Genomic DNA, 26229 nt, shown 5'->3' on the forward strand with positions numbered 1-26229 from the left:
TTGACTGGTACACTTTGTGCAACGATAAGAATACTAGAATGTAGAATCTCACTGAGATACACCAGCAGGTGGAAAAATGGAAAGCTGGCCAGGGTACTGCCACTCCAGAGCTGTGCCACTTTACAAGGTGACCTCTTAAAACATGAAGGAGGATTCCTCCAGTGGTTCAGAGGAGATCAGATGATGACTTAATATTTTCTGTCTATTCAGCCATTGCTGCTCCTTGACCAACAACAACATGCTGCCTGCCCAATTGCAGAGGGAAACAAAAGGAATGTTGGTGTTTGCCAGCAGTTTCCAGCAGAATCAGGCATGATGTCAAGTGAGCTACCAGGCAGCCTGGACTGACTGATTTTTAGATAAGACTTAATATAATATTGTGGTTGGAACATATGCATTTTTATTTATAGGTCTGCCATCTGTGAATAATGCCCACCTAGGCTGGGCACATCAAACTCTGATGCTAGGTCTTTGGTATCTTTGTTTTATGGGGGCAAGTGCATGACTGACATTTCCTTGCAGGTACAGCACCACTGAGGAGACGGGTCTCTGCAACTTACTCCTCCGCACTTGACTGCTGCTTACTTGATAGTTGTTGGGAAATAAGAAGAAGGGGAAGTGCTCACATCAGAGTGCAGAGATGAATTCCACAGAGATCCCTATCCAAACAGAGATGGTAGAACTGGTACCAAACGGAAAGCACTCAGTGCTGAATGCTGTTCCTTCAGTGGGAAATGACAGGTGAGTTGCTCTTGACACATGAAGAGAGCATAGGATCTTTCTGGGTCCCCACTAGTGTTCCCTCTAAGCTGAGTTTGTGTGAGCTAGCTCACAGTTTTTTAGCCTCCAGCTCATATATATTTGTCTTAACTCAGGAAGTATGGCCCCAGAGCAAACTAATTTATGCAGTAGCTAAATCGCTCACTCACAACTTTAATGCCAGTAGCTCACAAAGTAGAATTTTGGCTCACAAGTCTTCACAGCTTAGAGGGAGCATTGTTCCCCAACCTATGTCAGATGACAACTAAGGGCCAAACAAGTGTCCTTATGTCTACTGTGGAGTTTCCACCTCCATTTTATAGTGATTTTAAAATGCCATGGGGGCCCAATCCTTGTTTCCCCTCCAACATGCCTTTTAAGTGATGAAACAACTGCATCCTCCATGGCTACATTGGCACTTGAAAAGGCATGGCGGGGGCAAGAGCACCTCAACCCACTGAAATGTTGCAGCATTTTAAATCTAAAATGGTGGCAGCATTGCTATGGCGGACTTGAGGATGCTGACATGCCTAGTTTGGCCCACCGTCACACTTGATTTGTGGTCTCTCCTCAGGACCACGGTACATATCAAAAAAGGGCTTCAGTCTTCCCTCCTGCACAATTTCCCTAGCTTGAAACAGTCCCGGAGTGTTGCTATTGGACCTATGTGGGATACCTATGTGTCATATGAGTTTCCAAAGTAGTACACCCCCAGGACTGAATTAGATTGGAAGAAAAGGCTGGACAGAAGAAAAGGCTTGAAGCCCTCTTTCCACAAGCACCATGGTCCTGATCCTAATTGGGTACTGTGTGGCCAGGAAGGAAGGAGAACCCCCAACTCACATGATTATGCTGCAGGGTGGGGGACTCAGATCCAGGCCTTCTATGCCATAAAGTGAGACACAGTGTGAGGGCTAACTTAGACCCAGATTGCAGAACTGAAATGAATCCTGTCTCTTGTGATACAAAAACATCTGCTTTTCAAGGCAGTGTATGATTAGAGATGCAATTGATATTTAAACTTGGGAAAGTTGCAGTTGTGTTCTTAATATCCTAGTGTCCCTCTGAACCCTTACTGTGCATAGATGCATCTTGCTCACTAGCCTCCCCTCCCCACCCCCCAACTATGAGTTATTTGAATATATGCAAAATTCTTATCAGTTATTCTGGCCATCCATCCAAACCACCATTTGGTAAGCCTGGAGTTATCCCAAACATTTGAGTAATCTGTATTTCAAATAAATAAAGTGGGGCATATTGGGTAATGGTGACACATCCATATGGAAGACAAGCAGTGGATTTGGATTATTTGGCTTCTGAGTCTTTTTTTGCAATCAGTTTAATGCCCAAGAGATCAACACTTGTTTCTTATTTGTTGCTTTCTGCCTGCACATCTTCCCTCAAGGTTGTGCAACCTGATATGAAGCTGTTAGGAGAAGCTTCTGTTACGGGAATAACACATTTTCCTTGCACTCAAGATGCTATGCATTGTACCTGTGAAAACGTGATCCCTCCTCCCACGCTCCTCTTGAGTGATTACTTGAATGACATTTTTTCCACTTGTGTGCTGCACCATCTTATGAACTTTTAAAATTCACAGTTCCTCCTCTGAACATTGTGCAGTACAACTCCAACATGGAAGTCCAGGTCTAATCAGATGTTTTATAATGGAGGCCAAGTAGAAAGTAAGAGCTTGAGAAAACACATCTCTTCCATGAAGTAAAGCTTTATTTCCTTATCACGTGAGGATTTATTTTCACATTGTAGGTAGGATATTGCTGTATTGTTGAGAAGGAACCTTGGGGTATATAGTGCAAGTGCTAAGTACTGATTGTGTGGGAAATCCTCTGGGTCTTGGAAGTTCTACCATCTGCCCAGGTTGGCTCAGCAGCCATCAAGTATATGAGTGGGAACTCTGCAGATCTATACAGTCATTAACACCCATACCACACACTCTTCCAACTGTGAATGTGAAAATTATCAAGAGGAGGCTGCAAACTGACTAAGGTTGTCTTTTCCTGCTGTCTTGTTCCAGATTTGAGGAGAACCAGGCAAACCTGCCAGAAATGGAGGAGTTCCTTCCACATGGTGCTGAAAAGAAACAGACCCACTTCACAGACGTAAGTGTTTGCATAAATCTAGACAGTTGACTTGGATATACTTCCTGAGATCTTGGTACAGAACAGAATTGCACAGCTGTTCATTGTTTTAACTGGAGGCTGAGGAAAGGCATCAAAGCAGTGGGGTGCAAGGCACATAGCTTGTTAATGAGTTGAAGAACATCCATGAAAGTCCATTCGAGAAAGTAATCCTCTATTAATTGCTTCCTTCCAGAATAGGAATTGGCAGTTTCTAGCCCAAATACAGCCCTCTGACTCCAATTCGGAGGCAGGGAGGGGTGGCTGCGGCAGTGGAACATGCCCACAGCCCACACACAGTGAATGATTGGGAAGGGATTGGAGCCCATTACAGCTTCTGCTCCCCTCCTCAAAGTGGCTGTTACCAAACCCAGTCACTGACCAGGATTCTAGGATGTGAACCTGTAGTGCAGCCAAAGGGGAACAGGATTTTAGGCTGGCCTTTTCTGTTCATAAGTTTATCACCTGCTCTGAAGAATTGTATGACCAGGGAAGATGGGAAGAGGAGGTAGCTGCACCTTCTCCTTCCCAGAATGGTAGAGAAGAGTGCTGTAAGTTTATGTGGATGAAGCTTATGTAGGAACAAGCCTGGATGATTGCTTCCTGCAGTGATAAAAGCCAGCTCTTTATAGGCCTTTTAGTGTAGGCCTGGCTTGGGACACCAACAATGGGTGTTGGTTCGCCCATTACCTCCTCCCCTGCCACAGTGCAGGAGAAGGCAACAGGGCAGCCAACATGTGCGGTGGGTGCTGCTGGTGAGATCCAAGTTGAGCAGCTCCTGAAGTGCTGGCAGAACTGCTGGGACTTGGCTCTGTTTGCTGCTGACTTCCAGCAGGACTGAGGCCCAATGGCCCACCCGGCCCTCTGCCCCCATGAACAATCCTGTTAGGTGCTCAGACTCAACCTCTCTCTTTTTCTCTCCCGGCTATGCTTACAGTTTGAAGGGAAGACCTCTTTTGGGATGTCCGTTTTCAACCTGAGCAATGCCATCATGGGCAGCGGGATCCTTGGGCTAGCGTATGCTATGGCCAATACCGGCATCCTCCTCTTTCTGTAAGTGCTGCTCAGAACATCAAGAAGAGCTAAGGATATGTCCACATTGCTCCCCTCAAAATCACCACTCCTCTCTTGTGCTGCTCTAGAAACGCCCTTTCCAGATTATTGTGAGCTCAATGTATCATCTCATAAAACCTGCAGTAGTTTTATTGCTGTGATACTCCTTCTGTGCTAATGGTGATTCTGATGAACATTTCCTGCTGGCCATTGCCCTGCCCTCCTTCTTCTGCCTTGGTTGGTGCTTTGACCTTTTCTCTCTTTCCTGCTTTGGTTTAAGCTGACACTCTGTATCTCCATGGGATAGGGGTCAGCTTGTGGCAAATTGTTCTTCATGTTACATCCACATATAGAAAAATCATTGTATTTTATCAAATGGCATCCATATGTCTGCCATTACATGTTAATCAGCCCTTTATCTACACAGACAATGCTACATCAGTCTAAGATATTGAAGTGATAGCAGTTGGATGGAATTTTATGCCAAGTGGTGTAATGTTCAAGAACTATGGGATCTCCCAGCGTGTTTAGGGGTTATAAAAAGCATTTTGTATGGGTTGGGGCCAAGATGCTGGGGGAGAAATAGTTATCTCTTTGCTTCTGGGCCGTTTTGCCAATCAAAAATACACTTCCTCACCCCAGCTGTTTTTATCCACAGTAGGATACAGGGATAGCTTGAGAACCTTGTGAGCTCCTCCCCCATGCCTGTTTTGTAGGACCCAGAAACACAAGTGGAATCCCTGTCATGGAACAATGTGTGGTTTGACTCTTTGCTTCTTCATTGATAGGTAGTTGCCTTTGCTGCTCTTGTGAGCAAGCAATGCTGCCTCTGCATACTGGGTTCCATGCAGGTATTACACAATTTATTGGTTAACAGGGAAGAACATTGTCTTCTTTTTTTGAAAAAAAACCCCTTGTCTATGTATAACAAACGGCTTCTTGAGTCACACCACTGCAAACTAATCCCAATGCATTTCAGTAAAATTTCAAATGAAGCAAGCTGGAAGCAAGAAAGAGAAATTCAGCAGAATCTCCAAGTTGTCTTCATTTTTCTATCAGCATAAATTCTGAGGAGCAGCAATTGTGTCAGCCTGCAAGCTTAATTTCTTGGCTCTTGTAAGCCTAACAGTATAATAAATGGCTAGCTGCTGGTTCAGAGGGATACAAAGATTAAGAGAATCTTTCCCTGAAGCCATGGCCTTCTACCCATGGGTTGGGACCATCAGGTCACAGAGCATAACTCACTAGATTGTGTGAATTCCTGTAGAGCTGTTTTTTGGGTGTGGCTTTTATAAGGGCCTATTGCTAGTGCTCATATGTAGAGAGCAAGGGTAATACACCTCCTGTCCGTTTTTGCACATACCCTGAGAAGCACAATAGTGGGACAAGAGAAGGCAACTCAGCAGTGGAGAGATCGCATTTTAGCAGAGACAGGTTCAGGCTCTGGCTCCTTTCCTTCCCATATCCTTACAATGATGTAATGTGACTAGTTACCACATGATTTCATTTCCCACGATTCTGTTCTGCCATCTGGGGTTAAAGGTGAGTCCTCAGTCTAGACAGGTTGAAGACAACTGCTCTACAAATTATATTGAAGAAAGGGTTGTCCCTTATGCTGTGTCCTGAGCTTGAGGCGCAACACAATAGACTGAGAGAATCCAAAGTTCTGCATCCCAATTGGCTGCATAATTCTAACTGGCCAGTCAGGAGGAAGTATCAGGGCATCCTAGGATCTGCCAATGGGTATGCATGTTCTAATAAAGGATCCAGAAATGGTGCAGTCACAGGGTATTTTCTGCTTCATGGGGGCTGGGTTTTCCCTGTCCCAACTGAATATATTGCTGCATGTTCTGAGTGCTTGTCAGTAGGATGTAGTCACTTAATAAAGATGCTAAATCACTATGCTGGCTGAACTCACTACTTAACACCTTAATTGAGGGCTAACAGTGGAAATTTGTGAACTGCCTTAAGGTACAGCTAAGTGTTCATGGGAGGCTAATTTATGCTTTCTGTTCTTCGGTGTATCTGTACATTTGGTATTTGGCAAGAGACAGCAGCCCACCATTTCAGATATGCAGGTAGAAATAATTGGCTTCTGTCATAGAGAAGGTGAAGAGTGCAAGGTGAGCAGATTAAGTAACCTGAATCAATGATTCTGACTTCATGTTTGGACTAACATTTAAAAAAATGTTTTAAGTCCCATTTTCTGTAATTTCTATATTATTTTCTTTCTAAACTGATGTTGATATTTAAATAGCTCACAAAAGTGTGGCTATCTGGATATTTTAGGAACTGCAAAAATTATTCCTTTTTTCTAAGCAGTTTAACTGTCATGAAGGACATTCAATTAAATGTGCCAGCAGTTCATAGCTTCAGTAGGTCAAGCAATATATGTACACGTAGTTAAAGTTACTGCTTGGCAGGGCTTTCTTTGTAGCAGGAACTCCTTTGCATATTAGGCCACACACCCTTGATGTAGCCAATCCTTCTGGAACTTACAGTTGGCTGTATCGGGGAGGTGTGGCCTAATATGCAAAGGAGTTCCTACTATAAAAAAGCCCTGCCACTTGGGTTTAAAGGAGTTTATATCTCCTATTCTGTCCTTGGATACAAATGCAGAAATGATGATGAGATAAATATGGTATTATGCTTCCTGTCATTGCAAAAAACTGCAAAATGAAGGATTTGGTGTGAAACAGGGCACTTAGCTTTACCAAAGTAGCAAGCACTGGGCAGAACGTTTAGACCTTTCTTCCTCTGTGTGACACACAGCTAAGGTCATTGGCAGCTGTAGCTCCTGAGTCAAAAAGCAGCCTGACTTAGGCTGCCCAGCAGGGTGGGGAAGAGGAGAAAGACAAAGGAAGTTTGTTAGGCTCACTATGTGGGCTGGGGCAGGTTGGGGCCTCTTTCCTTGGAGCATGGAGGACTGCTGGCTATTGATGGATTTGTATTTCTTTCTTTCTGTGTGGTGTTGAGGCAGTCAGGCTCTTGTGTGTGGGCTGCTACCATGGTTCCCGGGCTCCTTTCTCCAGGCCTAAAGCCAGGGGCATTCGAGGCCTGGAGAACAATGTGGAATGTGCCCTTTCCTGGCAGCCTTGCTAGTGGTTGGAGAAGAGAGCATCAGAAGGCTGAGACTGCCAAGGAGACGTAACTTCTGCCTTCCATACAGCACCTAGTATGCTGTTGGTGGAAGCAACTGTAATTCTGGGGCCTCCAAAATGCCCTCTCAATGGGAGAAGGGAGGTGCTTGTGATGCAGGAAGGGCAGCAGGTGGAGGCTACAGATCCAAAGGGTCATTTATAGTAGCCTGTTGATCCTCTCTGGATCTGGACAGCAAGTGAAGTATGTGCACTGCAGCAGTTTCTTATTCATGTCCCTGAATTAAGGGGAAGGCCCCTTGTCATGGGGCATATAATGGGCACAGCCTTGCTGACTGCTTTCTGTCCAGCACTGGTTTGTGGTCAGCCCACAATGTTGCTGTGTGAGGGGGTTGAAAACTTTTTGGGATAAAGGGCATGGCTAATGTCCACCCCCTCCTGTTTAACAGTGCTGTGAACGCTGTGGCCATGATTAGCAGGTGTTTACTTTTCCCTCATTTGTTTTGATTCTTCCCCTTCCCATGGTGGGGTGTGATTGCCAGTTGCAACTATGCAAACAAACCCACAGGTTGAGGTTGCTACCTCTAGCAGGGGCTAAAATGAAATACACTGGCCTTTTGTTTCATAAGCCTCTAGCAAGAACCATCTGTTTAAAACCAAAACGCAGGGTTAATCCTAACTACAAAAAGTCAGAGTAAACAGAGGGGTCTTCGAACTCTCACAAAAAATGCTAATACTTGGACTGAAGCTTGGTGAATCTTCCAGAAAAAGGACATCCATAACTATATAGAATGATCTTACTAGCCTCTGGGAACAGAGAGTGAGTAGTCACTGAGTGTCAGCGGTCTAGCATCATCACTCGTGTTAGTCATAGACAGGGCTTTTTTTTGTAGCAGAACTCCTTTGCATATTAGGCTACACCCCTCTGATGTAGCCAATCCTCCTGGAGCTTACAGTAGGCCCTGTACTAAGAGCCCTGTAAGCTCTTGGAGGATTGGTTACATCAGGGGTGTGTGGCTTATTATGCAAAGGAGTTCCTGTTACCAAAAAAGCCCTGGTCGTGGAACATGTCAAAGTCCTACAGTATCCTACAGAGTCAGAAGTGTCAGAGTCCTACAGTATCATTGACCCAGACACTGCTTGGATCACAGAGTGGCAGAACAGTTCTGCTGTGTTTGGTTGCATCAATTTAAATTATTATATTACACTGGGGGGGGATTTGTGAATTTCCTGCGTTGTGAAGGGAGTTGGACTAGATGACTCTGGAGACCCCTTCCAACTCTCTGATTCTGTGATTCTACATGTTATAGAACTGTGGGTGGGTGTGAAACGAAGAGAAAGAGAGAGAATTTAACCTCACAGTTCATAACTGGAAAGCTATAATTAGAAAATCTGCAATATAAATAACCTGGCAAATTATGTAAATATTTATATTATAATTCAGACTAGCAAATTTTGTGTGTGTCTGTGTTTCAGAACAGGAATATTTGACTGGAATGAAAATGCAAGAAATGAGGAGGCGCAATTTAAATTTATGTGTATTTCATGCCAAAACACGGGGTTAATCTAATTACAGAAAGTCAGAGTAAACAGAGAGAGAGATCTTAGAACTCTCACAAAAGATGCTAATACATAGACTGATGCTTGGTGAATCTTCCAGAAAAAGGAGATCCATAACTATATAGATCATTCTGGAAGAACACCTTTCCAAATGCTCTTTCAGTTTTAATGTGGCATACCGATGAGCTCCTCTTGACCTTGTTTCCTCAAATAAGTTTTGGGACCTTCTTGTTATACCAGGTGAGTACCTGGTGGGCACAAGAAGTCTTGACCTCTTTAGCTGTGACAAGATGGTGATATACATCTGCTGCAACATGCAAGGTTCAGGCTAGACTCAATTTTTGACCTGTCACTGCCACAAAGTGTTTATGTGAACAACAAGTTTTGTTGCCATAGCAGTGAAGAGCCTCAGTTTTGCAGGGCTTTGTTTGTAACAGGAACTCCTTTGCATATTAGGCCACACACCCCTGATGTATCCAATCCTCCTGGAGCTTACAGTAGGCCCTGTACTAAGAGCCCTGTAAGCTCTTGGAGGATTGGCTACATCAGGGGCATGGGGCCTAATATGCAAAGGAGTTCCTCCTACAAAAAAGCCCTGGCTTTGGGGTTTGTAATCTGCTCCCAGGGCCTAATCCAGAAGGATCATTGAGTTCTATCTAAGCTGCAGCCTTTGAATAGTTGTCAACAACTGCAACCCCCCTATAGAAGGGTACAGTAAACTTGTACAAAGATCATTTGGAGAAAGGACAGGAGGGTTAGGAGTTCCTTTCTCCAAACAATTCCCCATTTTATTTCTCTGCCTACTTTATTGTCTAAAGCCCTCAAAATAGCTAATAACTAAAATGGAACAGTACAACACATTAAAGGCCATGACAAGTACAATAAAAGGTATAATCAGCAAGAGCCCAATAAAACCAGTCTGTAGTATCCTCAGTAACATAGCTGGATTTACAGAGTCAGATTTTTATTGACTTCTAAAAACCCAGTACAAACGAAGTTTGTAGACTGTCTTAGGAAAGTAGTTCCACAATAAGGAGCTGCCTAGAAGGCTTGTTTTGTTGTAAATTGACTTCAGGGTCAAATTCGATATGATGGAGATCACATATGCCAAGTCATCTTACAGTGATGCACAGCCAGTTTGGGTGTGGAGTAGGGTTGCCAGGTCCAACTCAAGAAATATCTGGGAACTTCGGAAGTGGAGCCAGGAGCAAGGTTGTGATAAGCACGGTTGAACTCTGAAGGGAGTTCTGGCCATCACATTTAAAGGGACCGCATGTCTTTTAAATGCCTTCTCTCCATTTGGAAATAATGAATAGGAGCACCTTCTTTTGGGAGCTCATAGAATTGGACCTGCAAGTACAATCTTTTTGAAACTTGGGGGGGTGTTTTGAGGAGGCACCAGATGTTATGCTGAAAAATTGGTGCCTCTGCTTTAAAAAACAGCCCTCCCAGAGCCCCAGATACCCGTGGATCAATTCTCCATTATAGCCTATGGGAATTGATCTCCATAGGGTATAATGGAATGCTCAACAGACATTCTCTCCCTGCTTTCTGATGACCCCGAAGTGGGGGAAGGGCCTTCAAACCGGGGGATCCCCTGCCCCTAACTGGGGATTGGAATCCCGGGGGGGTACTCAGTTTGGAGGTAGGTAGTGGGTTAAATCTTCCCAACCTTGCATAGTTTTACTAAACAAAACTGCAGGTTCAAAAGTGCTATTGTTGTTTTTTAAGGAGAAAAGCTGGGTTTCTTTCTTTAAAGGGCTAGGACTATTCAAGGACTTCAGTACTGATTTGTGAAACTATGCAGGAGTGAAAGAATTAATCTTCCTCTTTCACTGCTGCCTCTATCCAGGTTGGTTGCAATCAAGCTTTTAAAAAGGGATCCTAGTATAGATCCCCCAGCATCTTGACTGAACTTCACTTCTGAAGGCAGGAAGACTTTATCCTTTGAAGATCTTGGAGCATTCATGATATATACGGGACCCATCCTTATTCAAGAGTTGACTGTGGACCTGCTAGGAAGAATACAAAATGTCAGACACTACCTCCACAATTCTTCCTTCATTTAAGTGAAATTTGTACTGAAGATGTGATTGTGGGGTTCCAGTTCCCTCAGCCTTTTGTTTTAAGATGAAAGTGGAGATTCATGGGACCCTGTAACAACCACTGGATTTTTCATCAGAGCACGTATACACTGAGCACTTTTTCAGATGAGATGATCTGAGCTTCAATTCAGCTCTCCCCCAAGCATCCACTATAATTTGCCTGTCTGCAAGGGTTAAGCAGAACGCTACTTAGGCTTGGTTGGGGGGCGGGGAGTAATTTTCACCCAGGCAATTTGGCTTGTGCTTTAGAAACTGCCTGACATTCAGAGCTCTCATTCCATGTGAGCTGTTTGGCTGTAAGCATGACGCTTGGGCCACTGCAGCCTTCCCATAGCCCGGAGAATGCTCATTAGTGCTTAGCTACCCTGTGGAGAGTTTCTATTGCATTGCCTAACTACATACAGCAAGGTTCAGCTAGGGACAGTGCTGAGGCACCCAGTCTGTCTGTCTTCAATTTGTCAAGTGACCATTTCTTTAGCCAGGGCACATTATTTCTAATTCAAAATGAAAACGAGCATTGCACCATTTCTGCAAACTTCTGTAGGAGAAAAACCACATTTATCCCCTCAATGTCCTTATGCCACCTATTTTTTTAAGGAGTGGTTTCTAATTTTAAGTCAGTGACTGTTCCTTAAACCTGTTGAACTTCTCTTCCTTGGATGAATCTCCCCAGGAGCATCCTGTGTTCTAGGCTTGGTGTTTTTGCTAAGCCAGAAGTAAGCAAAGAGCCTTTTATGGGGTCACAGTGAGCTGCCTATCCACATTGGTTTCCACTCTCAGTCATGCTGGACTTCCAGTGTTGCACCAACACCATTAGAAAGGAGAAGGCACCCTGAGAAGCTGGAAGCTGACTTTCATATATGTGGTTTTGATTTGTCATTCTTACCTTTGTGGAATTTGGGTGAGCTTTAAGCAGGAGCCTCTGTCCCATTGCAGATGGGGAAGCTGAGGCACAAAGGAGGGAAAGGCATAAACTTAACATGGGTGGCAAGTGTACTAACCTCATGGTAGAGCTAGAGCAGGCATCGAAAGTAGTAGCTTTTGTTGCAAAATCTGATCTTTCCTAAATATGAATGCACCTTTCAATTCACTTGATATAGCCAGTTTTAGGATGTGGATTTTCATACATCATGGCCATCAGTGAATTGAGAAATGATAAAGTAAATTTAGAACTGCTTTTCTGTTTCTATTTGGGCAGTTTTTTCCTGGAAAGATCCTATATGATTACTTTCTTTCTAAAAATAGAGGGGAAATACAGGCGTATTCCCAACACCAGACTTTCTTGCTTGTTCCTTATTCTGTTTCCACACCTGCAAGAAGATTAATTAATGTCTATTTAATGCCTAATTAATGTCATAAACCCCCTGAGTAAGAACTGATTAGGAAGGCAATCTGTTATTTCCTAGGGCCTAGACTGTAACTGATTTAACTTGCTCTCAGGCTGACTGGAGCAGTTACAGTTTAATAAAGTAAAAGGTAAAGGTAGTCCCCTGTGCAAGCACCCTAAGAGAGAAATGAAGTAGGCATTCCCAGGTATATTTGAGTCTGTCAATCTGCTTGTTGTGTTATGACCTTTTATGAGCAGGACCAAGCCCCTTGGATCGCTAAAGTGTGTCAATATGTCTGCACCATGCCATATTATATTTTAACTAGGGGAAGTGTGTAGTAAGGGCATCTTCTCTGGACTCAACCTAGACAGGTGCCTAAGTGAGTCACAAAAATTAAATCATGTTATGAAACCATATTCAGTTTTCTTTTCAGATTGAAACTATTAGATAATTTTGAAGTAGAAAATAAGAAGTCAGATATCAGCTTGTCAGAAGCTTAGTGAGGGCAGCAGGCTAGATAGTATGTCCCTTTCCTTGCAGCCTCTCATTCGGTGTGTGTACAGTGCATACTACTGTATATTCTGCAATTGCTGCCACTTGTCTGTGTTTGTGTGTGTGCACACATTGCAGGTAGAATAAGGCATAAGACTGACCAATTATTGCTGTTGGGATAACAGCAATGACAGGATTTTTTAAAACAAGTACCTAAGTGTAGAGCAGAAAGCAGAAAGAGCAGTCCCTGAAGGCCCCCGAGCAACTGGCTGTCATCTGCTTCCTTCTCCCTATATCATGCTTCCTTCTGCATAACAGCTTGCTTTGCAAGGTTTGCTCAATCGCACAGGAGCTACAGAGCAAAGCCTCTATTTTCTCCATTGACTGAGGCTCCTCCCTTGAGGAGGAAGTGGGGGAGGGAGAGCTTGCTTTGCCAGGTTCTCTCAATCACACAACAGAGCTACTGAGCCAAGCCTCTCTTTCTTCTACTGGCTGAAGCTCCTTCTCCTCCTGGTCCCCTGGGGGGAAAAAAGGAAAGAACAGAGCTTCTTTTACCCAGTTCCCTGGATCCTACAGGAGATATACAAAGAAAGCACCTTTAAGACCAATGAGTGCTAATGTTTTAAGCATGTTTTAAGGTTTTTTTAAAAAAATCTTGTGTTTGTCTGTATCCTTTGTAAAATCTATATCTTTGCTACCTAATCATAAATAGGTACACACATGGCCCAGCTCAACATGGCTCAGCCCGACAAGGTCTCATTTATGTCAGATCTGGCCCTCATAACAAATGAGTTCAACACCCATGATCTAAGCAGTGAAAGCTCACCAGTACCCTTAAAATAACACAATTTAAATTTAATTTTTAGATTTATATCCTGCCCTTTCCCGCAAGTGGGCTCAGGGTGGCTTACAACAAAAATGTAACACATCTACAGATTAAAATACAAAAACATCATAAAAGCATACAGTATAAAAGTTTGAGGGCAGTACAACATATTGACAAAGGCATAGAAAGGCATGGCCACACAACAGCATATAGGCCAATATCTGGCAGCATAGCACAATCACAGTGATGGTAGAAATATTGGGGAGACCAGCTAGTAACAAGAGGACACCCGCTGGATCAATATAAGCCTGATGGAAGAGCTCCATCTTGAAGGCCCTGTGAAACTTTGATAAGTTCTGCAGGGCTCAGATCTCTAGCAGGAGCTCATTCCACCAGATAGGGGCCTGGACCAAAAAGGCTCTAGCCCCCTTTGAAGCCAACTGAATGTCCTGAATGTTGCGCAGCAGATCTCAGAACCTGGGTGGGGGGGCTCATATGGGGAGAAGTGATCCCAAAGATATGCCACCCCCTGGCAGTATAGGGCCTTAAAGGTAAGGACCAGCACCTTGAAACAGATCCAGTACTCAAGGGGTAGCCAGTGCAGCTGGCGCATCACTGGGTGGATCCGCATCTGCACAGGCATTGAAGTCAACAACTGTGCTGCTGCATTTTGCACCTGCTGGAGTTTCTGGAGCAGGATCAAAGGTAGCCCCATGTAGAGAGAGTTACAATAGTCTAATCTGGAAGTGACCATTGCATGAATCACTGTGACCAGATCATGGGAGGCAAGATAAAGGACCAACTGCCGAGCTGACCTCTGATGGAAAAAGGCAGTTTTTGCAGTGGTGGCAACCTGGGCCTCCATGGAAAGAGAGACATCCAGTAATACTTCCAAACTCTTCACTTCTATTGGGTACCATTGAAGTGTGGGAGCTAGATCTGTTTTTAACTTTTCCCAAGTTAGGGAGAGAGATGCTCTCCATGGGTGTCTTCTGTTTTATACATATATAAGGATGCTGTTGTCACATGACATCTATGTCATTCTAGGCCTGGGTAGTGAAGGCAAAGAACACTGAGCCTATTTCCCAGTGTAGAAATGACTAGTTATGACACTGCAGTGATGCAGAAGAAAGTCTTTCTGATGATGCTGGAAGATATGTATAGGTAACAGTTTAGGATTGCAAGCTACAGTCTTATTTGGGATTAGGACAGCAATTCGGGGAGGACTGGTGGCTGAGTTCAGTTGCAGCATTGCCTTATGGTTGGTAGGTCAGGTACCTGACATGGTGGCTTGTATCATGGTGGCTTGAGGTTTTCCTGTGCCCTCTGTGAAAAGGAAAAGTTTAAAAATAATCAGAACAAAGCTGTGATGGAAAGATATAGAGAAAAGAAATACATGTGGCCACCAAAAACAAGATAAGAATAGTTCTAAGTCACTCTGTGAACTTGGTTACCTGAGCATGGAAAACACTAATGCTGCATCTCTGATTGGAAAATCTATTTTATTCTAGTGTTCACCAGGAGTTGCTTCCAAAGCGTGCTTAGGTTGGGGTTGCAGTCATAAATTGACATGACAAAGGGCTTATTATATCAGGTATAAAGTCTATAGTATTCTGCCCTTGCCTCCTTGCAAGAAGAATAGGGTAAAAATGTAATAAATAGCATGCTGGTCATTGGGTAATTCCTCTGGGTTGTTTCCATGGCAGCTTTGCCCATTTCTGGCAGGAGGGGTAGATTTCAGGCAGAGCAATCCTTGAATGACACATACCACACATTACAAATACAGTGTGGAAAAGCCATCACATATGGTCATTTCCAGTCCCTGATAATGGCAATATGATGATCTACTCAAAACATCCTTTTATAAAGGCATACCTGTGTTAGCTATTGTTTACCTGAGGCCAGTAGTTCAGTGAGATTCTAGTTTAGGGTGTCCCTCTAGCTGGACAGGGACTTAATACTATTAATGATTCATGGCAGGATGAAGCTTTCGAGCCTTGGGTCTGCCTCCCACCCAAGCATTGATTTTTGTCTTTTTCTCTCCTCTGTGTTGTATGTGTGCGTGCAAGTACATGGATACACACAGTTCATGCTCTGAAACATCCTGGCTTCCTGCCTGGTGCATTATCCTCTGGATAGAGTTGCTCACATTTACAAATAAATTGTTACATAACAAAATGGTATTACAGTAGCTAGTAATAGACGAGGGCTGTTACTTACGTGCATATCTCCAGAGCAGCCAGTGCATAATAGTGCCCAGAGAGTTAATACTTTCATTGTGCCCTGCCTCCATCTCCTTCTGCCCCTCCTGCCCCACACTCCGGGTACTTAAACATGTGGAACTGAAATAAACAAAATAATTGGATGGAGATCCAAATGTTTTTATGCTTTTATATATGATCAGGATTTCTTGTGTTCTGTAAATTCTTATTTGTTTTGCACAGTTTACACATCTGTCCTTAGGGCTGCACTTCTGTTGTGAAGATATCCCATTTCTCAGCCACTCTGAAGGAGCTTATCTTGTAGGGGGAAATGTGATCCCATCCCCTGGATGGTGCATTCATTGCAGCTGTGATTAATTTTTGGGAAACAGTTGCCCAAGAGTCACACATACCCATTGGATTATTCTTGTAATGTGATCAGTAATAAGTAACAGAATAGCATTTAATGAATCCTGTTTTGTTTACTTCCAGATTATTTAACAGCTGTGCATTGCATTGTACCTAGACATATATATAAACAGCCAGATAAATGGGAAGCTGGAACCAAGCTCACTTCTTCAAAGAAATGCTCAGTGAAGGATAAATATTTTGAAATTTTAATATGTAGAGTAATGACACTCTTCCCATCCTCCAGAGTGGTGCAGCTATGATGTAGTGATTAGGGTGTCAGGACAGGACCTTGGAGACCTGGGTTCAAATCCTTAACCCTGTATCCAGTGATCTATTGTTCAGTCTAAAGTGCCTTATAAGGGAGCTGTGAGAATAAAATGGAAAAGTGGAAAACCTCCCTCTGGAGGGAAGATAGGAATAAAAACAGATAGATGGCCCGTTTCAGGTAAGAGCAGAATAACCCTGTGCTGGCTATCCCATCAAGTTCATGTTAGTGGAATCTAGTGCTATTGAAATGGACTTTCAGGAGAAATACACAAAAGCTAAAACAACTTTGGAAATGCAGCTGATCCAGAGGAAAGTGCTCAGAAAATCAAGCCATATTCCAATAGAAGCACTGGAGTTTCCCTAACCTGTCCTTCCCTCTGGATAGCTGCCCAGTTGATAGTCCCTTTGGCTACACAATGTAAGTAACTCCTTGTATTCTAGGTTCCTCTTGACTGCTGTAGCTCTGTTATCCAGTTACTCCATTCATTTGTTGCTCAAATCCTCAGGAATTGTTGGTAAGTACTGAACACCTGGGTAACTCATGGTAGGTTTGAGTTCAATCCCCTCTTGTTTTTTGGTCTTGGTCTTTGCACTATGTGCCGCTTTGGCCATCAATGAATCCCTAGTATTCTGAGGTCTACAGACAGCAAAGAGAGTCCCATTCAGTCTCTAGTTGTGCAACTGACACTATGATGTATGTTATCTGTGGCATACTCATTCCCAGTGTTAAGAGACCATGAAAATGGTGTTTACTCTAAATGTGGAGTCAGTTTGGTTGGCTCAGGTGTGATTTTTCTAGGACTTTAAAAGCTGTGGTCACTCCTGAGAGTATTTGTTCTTCCACAGAACAGTGCTTGAGTTAAATGCCTTCACTATCCTCCCACTCAAGCAACATGTGAGGCAAAGGGAAAGATGCTGATGCCGGAGAGCATCTCTAGAGTAAAATCTATGAAAACAGGGAGGTGGGGGGATCGCATTGTCAGGGATTTGGAATTTTCAACTTTGGATGCTTTATTTTAGGCATGCAGATGGTTGTTACTATTGTTGGGATGCCTGATGGTGTGTAGGGTGCTGACTATCAGTGCTAGAGTTTCCCACGTAGTATGATAACACCTACATGGATCCTGTAGTACAGCAGTGGGGATGGTGTAATGACTGGATTTTTGGTATTAAGAGCATCACAGAGGAAGTGTTGTTAATTTGCTTTGTGGGCGCTTCTCTTTTTAATCAGTTTCCTTACAGCTGTTTGTAGTCTCAGGTTGATTCACAAATTACAGAGTCCACATAAATGATTGGCATGTGGTCTGGGAGCTCCCCACTTGGAAATTGTTATTTGGATTGAGGGCCAAAGTTTTGAGAAGGGTTTAAGCCTTCATACCACTAGTTTCCTACCTGAAATGGCCTCAGATATCTGCTATTTGCTCCATTGTGGAAAGTGGCTTGTACCTGTAGATTTGCCCAGTGGGGCAAATAGCGGTGCTCTGGGGACTGTGTCAGGTTGAGAAAATGGCCCAGAAATGAGGGATTAAGTCCCCACTCCCTGAGTGTGGTTCTGATCTTTGTACCTGGGCATTGAATTCAACTGGAAACAACAGAGAATTCCCATTCCCATTTGGTCAAAAATCCCTGTGGTGGCCAATGTACAATGACTTTGTAATGTGTGATTCTGCGTTCAGCAGATGTGTGTGTTTCTCTGTTATCTTCCCTTGCTCATTAAAATTTGGTTTCTTGTAGGAATCCGAGCCTATGAACAGTTGGGCTACAGGGCCTTTGGAACACCAGGGAAATTAGCAGCTGCCATTGCTATAACACTACAGAATATTGGAGGTACTTCATCATATTCCAAATTTTCCAATGAATTACACCAAATTGGTGCTGTGATCAGTTTTCTTCTTCCTATCCTAGCCTTCTCCTATAGGAAAACACTGTTCAAGAATCAACCTGGCTAAGGCAGTGTCTCTAAGCATAATTTTCATTGGCTCTGATTAGGATGTTGCACACTATTAAACTTCTGTCTCCCTCTACAGCCATGTCAAGCTACCTGTACATTGTGAAGTCTGAGGTTCCTCTGGTCATCCAGACCTTCCTCAACCTGGAAGAGAAGACAACGTAAGTATTCTCCATCTGGTTCTCCTTCTCCGATATCTGTTTGCTGCCTTCTGTCTTCCTCCTCTCCTATCTCTGCAGTCCCTGAGCCACAGGGTGACAATGTTGTGGTCAGCAGAGGGTGTGAAAGCAACATATTGGTGAAGGTGATGGATTTCCATATTATCAGAAGTTCTGCAGATGGGCCCTCCCAGCTTTGCAAGTTACATGACAGCAAACCCTTGTTTTGCATTCTAGTTGCTGAGAGTCCCATGGCCAAAACCAATTCTGTGGTACATGTGCACCTACCACAAATTCTGTTGAAAATATTTTGACATGCAGAACATTAAATAAATTCTGAAGACCATTTACTCCAACCCCTTGTGCAACCAGGTTCAAATATTCACCATCCACCATCAGTTATACTATATCCTTGAGATAATATTGCAGGGTATGTGTGTGTATATGTCAGAAACTACTGGGAAATAAGAGTGTGGTGCTTTTTGGTAAAACTGTGGAACTGTGTTTCTTGGATAGTGATCTGAGGGATCCCTGTGGTGATGGCTGAAGGCAGAATTTCCTTAGCATGTGGCTAGGAGGGAGCTACAGGGCATCTACTGCAGTGGGAACTATATGGGCTTGCTCTTTGATTATCAGTACAGAAAGGGACCAGCAAGGGAGTCAGACTTTGTGCTAGCACAGATTGTACTTCCTCAGTGCCATTGGTATGCACGTAGGCATCCTCTATAGAATATGACTTCCCCTACCCTTATTCCTTGCACCCCTCCCTCCTTGTGATTCAGCTCTAGCAAACCTCCCTCCCTCTCCCTCTAGTAAGAGAAGGATTTGTCTTTCACTTGGCAGCCTGTCACAGGGATTTCACAGAATTAAGCCACTACTATTTTTGATTGACACCAGCGTTGAATAAACCCTCAGCACAGGATTAAACCAGAATGAACTTCCAATCCCTACACAATGCATCACTTCCTCTTCAGTCTTTTCTCTGAATTCTGTAGTGTGGCTTAGTTCCAGTTTACCTTAAGCTCTGTGTGTGTGTATGTGTGTGTTGTTGGTACAGCTGGCCACAGACACTAGTGACCAATTGGTGGCTGGGTTGCAAGCAACCATCAGAAATGTAGCACTCCTAAGTATCCATTGTATGCAACTGAGACAACATGTGCTGGGTCACCGCTGTCCTTCCTTCACTGTGGTACCCAGAGAAATGTTGTTTCCTGCTCCAGTTAGTTCCTAGGGAAAGATTTATGTTTAAAAGGTCAGTGCTGTACTAAATGGTAGATGCTGAAAAAACAGCTAGCTCATTAGTTACAGTGGAAAACCAAAACCTTTGATATTTAGTTCCTCCTTTGCCAAAGATAATTTGCACAATCCCAAGTGTAAGGAGTCTGGAAATATGGATGTATGGAAATACGGAAATATTGTGTGCCACGGAGTCCAGAACATATCATCAAACGGGGAATCCAGAAGCTGAGAACTTCATTTAAAGGATCTAACATCATTACATTTTTATTCAGTCCTTCCTCAAAGGGGCTCAAGGTGTCAAACAATGTTTTCTACCCCATTTTAACCTCACAATAACCCTGCAAAGTAGGTTAGGCTGACAGACAGTGACTGGTCCAAGGTTACCCAGTGAGCTTCATGGCTGAGTGGGGATCACTGGAGAAAAATCACAAAAACTTCTTGGCTGTTTATACCTGTGTCGAGAAGATCTGGCTGAGATTTCTAGTGGATGGAAATATTAGACTATGGCAACACTATCTTCTGCAGGCTTGGGATCACTGTAAGATGTCAGGCTAGTACCTAACAGAGGTGGATGGGGAAAGGGGCTCCACAGAAACTACACAGCAGTTGCAGGAAATATAATTTTGAAAATGATCAGGAAATTGACTGGGAACTGGAGGCTATTTTGATTTGGGAAAGGCAAGAATCCCGTCCCACTCACCCTCCCCAGCTGCAGTTCCTGCTGATTTTTAAATTGATATTCCTTGTAGACAATGTGTGGCTGTGGGGAAAGTGAGTTTGGTCCAGAAACCGGGATCCAACTCTTTAAACTAGTCATGTATAGTTTGGCCTTTAACTATACCTGAATAGGGAATCTTTGAGATAGGGTGAGGATCAGACTGGTTTAGCAATGCTGGGAATACAATGAGAAGAGTGCAGGCCTGGAGTGAGTGGTGAAGGGAAGGGAAGTGGATGATAGATGAACCAGGGAAGCTGTTAACAACATGTTTCTCAGTCTCAAAGTTGAGAGAAATGGGACAAACCTCTCATTGCATGCCACCATGAGAGCCAATACGATGTAGTGGTTTGAGTGTCACATCTGACAGCAATGCAGACCCTGTGAATTTAGGGGGAAGTGCTTGTGAATTTCCTGCATTGTGCAAGGAATAGATGACCCTGGAGGTCCCTTCCAGCTCTATGATTCTATGAAGTGGGATCCCCACTCTGCCTTGAACAGCTAACTGGTGAACTTGGGCCAGTCACTCTCTTCCTCACAGGGGTGTTGTGAGGATACAATGGGCGGGGAGTGGACCATGTATGTCACCTTAAGCTCTTTGGAGGAAGGGAGGGCTAAAAAAAATCTAAAGAATAAATATATTACTTGTGTCAGCTGACCTCCTATGGTAGAATGCCCTCCTTGGTTTTAGCCCTGGACAGGACTTTGATCCTTCTGTAGAATGAATCTGCTCACTCCTTGGTTGGCAACCTCAGTAATGCAAAGAATAAGAGACCTGAAACCTGTTCCAAGCCCCAGCTTCTTTTTATCTTAGCCAGCATGAAATAAAACATAACAGACGCCCTTCCAGAAATGCTATAATGCATGCAAATCAAGTCTGTTTATGAAGAAATGTGCCTAACTCGAATAGCATGTTCCAGTTGTAGACATTTGGAATTGTGGTTGTAGGGTTTGGGGCAGGGCTGAATTTTGGAGTCTCAAAACTTTCTCTGCTTTGTGCCTCCCAGGACTATGTCTGAAATGCTGCAGCACCAAAGAGAACGCCCCTTGCTGAAGGGATGAGGGAGAAGGCACGAGCAGGAGAGAGATCAGAGACTGAAATCAGTCTGCCTTGCAGCCGAAAGCAAACGCATCCGATTTTTGCCGTTGCTTCTGTTAATCTGATTTTATAAATCCTGACAGGCTGAGCAGCAATGAAGGCCTTTGCATAGGGAGACGAGACAGAGACATCCAGCAGGATGAGTGGAAGGCAGTGGGGCAGGGAGGACAAGCTGAATTTCAGGCGCAGGCCCACCAGAGCTGTCCCCGGAGGCTCCCAACAGAAAGCAGCTTTATTCATTCCCAAGCGGGAGAGGCTGCTCTGCTGAGGTTCCGGGCACCTCAAAGCATAGCCTGAAAAAGTCTCTGTGTTCTGCACACAAGGTTGCTTTTGTTTGCTTTGTTGGGTTTGGCTTGGCCAGTATCACAGCCAGGTGTGGGTGTTTGGAACTAACACTCCCTTTGCTACATTTATAGCCCACCTTTCTTTCAGGGTGCTCAAGGCAGCTTTGCATGGAGTTCTTGCTCAGGCTCCCATCCAAATGATGAGGAGATCCACATCGACATAGTTCAGCATGCTTAGTGCCTTTCGACCATGTTGCTCTCTTGGCTGAGGTTTGGATTGATGCTTCAGTACTGAGACCTAGAGGCAGCCAAACAGGGGAAAGAGACACATGTACTTGTCTGTCTCCCTGTAGAGAGATGAACAGTCTGCAGCTCTGCCCCAAATACTCTCTCTAGAAGGCCTTACAGCCTAGAGCCACTTCAGAAGAGTATTGTCTGGCAGCTCTCTGGAACATTTGAAGCCATGATGCAGAGCCCACAGTAAAGATCAGAGAGAGAACAAAACCCCATTTTAGGACTTTAGAGAACAAGGTAAACTGAAAGAGTCTTGCTTTTCCCAGGCAGCCCTGGGAAATTCCCAGGCAACCCAGCTGAAATTACTGAAAGAATAAAAAATAATCCATCTTTAGAAGATGAATTCTGTGGAAGGTTGTGGGATATCTTTGTAAAACTGTGTTCACAGTTAAGTGCAAAGGAAAATTCAAATGCTGTGCTTGTAATAAATTAGAAGCATCCAGTGAGATTACACAATCTAGTACATCTTTATCCTTCCCTTCCTCTGAGGAGCTGAGGGTGGCATAACAGTTGCTCTTTTCCCTTGTTTTATCCTCACAACAGTCCTGTGAGGACGGTCCAGCTCAGAAAGAGTAACTGGCTCAAGGTCATCCAATGAGCTTTAGGACAGAATGGGAATTTGAACCTGGATTTTACAGAAGGCATTCCCACACTCTTAACCACTAAACCACATGGGCTGCAAATTGGTTTCACTATTTAACCTATTTTTTCTGATTTCAAATTTCCAAATAGTTAGGAACTCAGGGTGGGGAAGGAATTCAGAGAGAGGCAAGGTCCTGGGATTGGTATTTATGTAGCCAGCAGATAAAAGTGGGCAAGAGAGAATAGACAGGAGAATAGGATAAAGAGCTAGGATAAAGATCAGCTCTTCCCAGCCCATTATTCTGAAATCATGCATACAGACCACCAGAAGCCCTTTTAATTTTCTAGGGTTCTGTTAGAGGCTTCATGGATTACCAGCCTCCAGGTGGGGCCTGGAGATCTCCTGCTTTTACAACTGATATCCAGCTGGCAGAGATCAGTTCCCCTGGAGAACATGGCTGTTTTGAAGGGTGGACTCTATGGCAGTGTACCATGCTGAGGCTCCTCCCCTCCCCAAACCCTGCCCTCTCCTGGCTCCACCCCCAAAGTCTCCAGGTATTTTCCAACATAGACCTGGCAGCCCTATATAATCTCCATGATGTTCTTTGCTACTCTAAAGACCACTCACTGTTCATTTTTCTCCCTCCTCAGCTGACAGATTACTTTGGCATCTCTTGAATGGTCCAAGACGCACTTAAGTGCACTGAACCTTTCCCTTATCCATTTCTTATGAGCATCAAAATGAATTTTGGGAATGAAATTTTCATTAAAATTGTTGAGGTTTAAACTTGCAGGATTGTATCAAAGTTGAAATGTAAATAAAAGGTTTATTGCTGAGAGTACTTTAGTCTTACATTGACCAACACAGGCTTGTGCCTATATTGTGAACACAGTCAGACTGATTTCGCACTCACCCTACGCCGCTCTGACATTCCTCTTTTCAGCGCGGCATCCTTCTGATTTCCCACTATCTGCCCCAGGGCTTCAGGTTGCGTCCCCATTTTTGCGCGATAAAGAGAAACTGGTTTTTAGCAGTTTCTCTTTGCCTTGCAAAAACGGTGCCGCAAGGTGAAGCCCTGGGGCAGATAGTGGGAAATCGGAAGGACGCTGCACTGAAAAGAGGAATGTCAGAGTGGTGTAGGGTGAGTGCGAAATCAGTCTCAGTCTCAGTCAAAGCTCAAATATAGCAGGGTCTTCTACTCCGGTATCCTAGAAAAGGTTTAACTTTGGCCTGTGTCATTTCAGGGACTGGTACATGAATGGCAACTACCTGGTAATCATGGTCTCTGTCAGCATCATCCTTCCTCTGGCTCTCATGAAACAACTTGGTAAGTTTTCCTGTTCAGTGTACAGGAATTAATTTTCTACCTCAAACACCAGCACACCATTCCCTCTTGCTGGCAATCCAGGGAGAGTCAATGAGACCCTGGTAGCTTCTTTGATGGGCTTACAAGGAAAGAAGGTTCCAGCTGCTGAGTACTTAAAAGATCCATGTAATCACTCCCATGTGTGCAATTTGGATAGTTGCATACCCTTCCTAGCACCTTGGAATTAAACCACACAGAAATTGCTCCTAAACTGCAGAGTGCTTATGAAAGGAAGTAGGTTGAATCATTCATGAGCTGCACTGCTTGAGATTCTTGGGCAGAAGGGGCCAATGGGACAGCAGTTCTGTAGTTTGAGCAAAACACATTCACAAGTTATGTATTTAAATAGTTAAATCCCAGATGTCTTCCTAATAGGAACCCAAAGTGGCTTTTATCTTTCTAACAGTGCTGTGTGGTAGGCTAGGCTATGAGTGTGTGGCTGGCCCAAGATCACCCACCCAGCTTCTAGGGCAGAGTGGAGATCTGAACCTGTATCTCTTAAATCCCTGTCCGATACTGTACCCACTACACCCCAGCTGACTCTCCAAAAGCTTTCTGCTCTTGTAGATGAAAAATCTATGGATTACATTTTAATCCTGCCCCTCTTCTAAGAACCTCAGGGCAACATACATGGGGTTCTTCCCCTTCCCATTTTATCCTCCCAACAGTCCTTTTAGGTTGAGAGACTAGGCCAAGGCTGCCCAGTGAACTTTATGGCTGAATGAAGATTTGGATCTGGATTTTCATAGTCCTGGTCTATTAGTCCCATTTGGAAAGACCAGAGAGACAGAAACTTACTCATTTGTAAAACTAGACATCCACCTTTATTCTATATTAGTGCCCATCCTCCAGGTGTGTATCAAATATCATAGGCAAGAAAATCTTTCCAGGAATATTCCAAGTCCCCTGCAACTTTGTGATTTCCTCTCTTCTCAGGTTACCTTGGCTATGCCAGTGGATTCTCCCTCAGCTGCATGGTCTTCTTCCTGATTTCAGTGAGTGGGGTGGGGGAGTGGTTGTACTTGTGATTCAGGCCAAATGTCTTCTAATATTCATTTTTAGGTGTGTGTTCCACAGTTCCTCCAAGGAGTTCAAGGAAGCTTGCATTATCCTCCCAGCAGTTATCTGAGTGAGGGTAGGGTGAGCAAAGGTCATTCTGCAAACCTTAGAGATGAGCAAGGATGTGAACCTGTTTTTTTCCAGTTCTGATTAACCCCACTTATTCACTGCACCATGCTTGCAAGATAGCTGAATATATATTTCTTTTAGGCCATTATTATGTTTCTCCAACAAATTAGCTGCTTGGGCTTGGAGCCCTCAATAAATTTTTATTAATGGAAAGGTGGGAGATGATTTTTTTCTGTTTCACCCTTTCTCCACCTGTGGACCTTTGGCTCTGCCTTTGTACTATTCCTGGGTATCCCCTGTCCCCTGGGGGCAGCATTTCAGTGATCATTTGGGGCTGCAGTGAGAGAGTAGAGGTGAGAAAGTCCTGATCCACTGACAAAAATCCATTATGTCAGCAGAACTTTACTGATCCCACCCTCAGAAAGCCTTCTCAAAATCCCCTTTAATAAAAAATCTTCCTTGCAGGCCTGTAGACATGGGGGAGGGGGCTTGTGGGGCCACTGCCCCCTGAATTCCAGGAGGAGCCTTCTAACTTTGGGGGGGGCCTCTGGGGTGCAGCATGATTTTCTTCATCATCATCATCATCTTTTTTTGCCATGGCTAAGCCAGCAAAGCATCATCAGTGGTAGACAGAGCTGGAAGAACAGGGCAGGGGCACATTTCACTGCAGCAGCAAAAAGCAGCAGATGGAGAGGAGGGAAGCCAAGGAGTGGGAAGTGGAGGAAGCCACGTAGAATGGGCCGGGGAGGAGGGGACGGATAGAGCTGCTGGCTGCAGAGTGCCAGGGTGGGGGAGGTGGAAGAAGAAGAAGACTGCAGATTTATACCTCGCCCTTCTCTCTGAATCAGAGACTTAGAGCGGCTTACAATGTCCCATATCTTCTCCCCCTACAACAGACACCTTGTAAGGTGGGTGGGGCTGAGAGGGCTCTCACAGCAGCTGCCCTTTCAAGGACAACTCCTGCGATAGCTATGGCTGACCCAAGGCCATTCCAGCAGCTGTAAGTGGGGAATCAAACCTGGTTCTCCTAGATAAGAGTCCGCACGCTTAACCACTACACCAAACTGGAAGGAAGCCCTCTGCTGGCATACTTGCTGCAGTCCCTTCTTGGCTGCAATGTTTTATGGTTGGCTGCCTCAACTTTGCCACTTTGAGAGCCTCCAGCTTTGCTCCTACC

The 26229-nt window shown here is 44.1% G+C and overlaps 1 protein-coding gene across 1 annotated transcript in view; it reads left to right on the plus strand.

The window, feature by feature from the left end:
• SLC38A3 (solute carrier family 38 member 3) overlaps positions 1–26229 on the plus strand; it is a 96402-nt gene that overhangs the window by 54924 nt on the left and 15249 nt on the right. Inside the window, exons 2-9 of the mRNA XM_060240062.1 lie at positions 523–741; positions 2795–2879; positions 3835–3950; positions 16680–16753; positions 17973–18065; positions 18266–18347; positions 23803–23885; positions 24861–24919. Of these exons, the coding sequence (XP_060096045.1) occupies positions 641–741; positions 2795–2879; positions 3835–3950; positions 16680–16753; positions 17973–18065; positions 18266–18347; positions 23803–23885; positions 24861–24919 (693 nt within the window). The 5' untranslated portion in view covers positions 523–640. The remainder of the gene's footprint in view (positions 1–522; positions 742–2794; positions 2880–3834; positions 3951–16679; positions 16754–17972; positions 18066–18265; positions 18348–23802; positions 23886–24860; positions 24920–26229) is intronic.

The sequence above is a fragment of the Heteronotia binoei genome, chromosome 5 (assembly GCF_032191835.1).
Source record: "Heteronotia binoei isolate CCM8104 ecotype False Entrance Well chromosome 5, APGP_CSIRO_Hbin_v1, whole genome shotgun sequence".
NCBI lineage: Eukaryota > Metazoa > Chordata > Lepidosauria > Squamata > Gekkonidae > Heteronotia > Heteronotia binoei.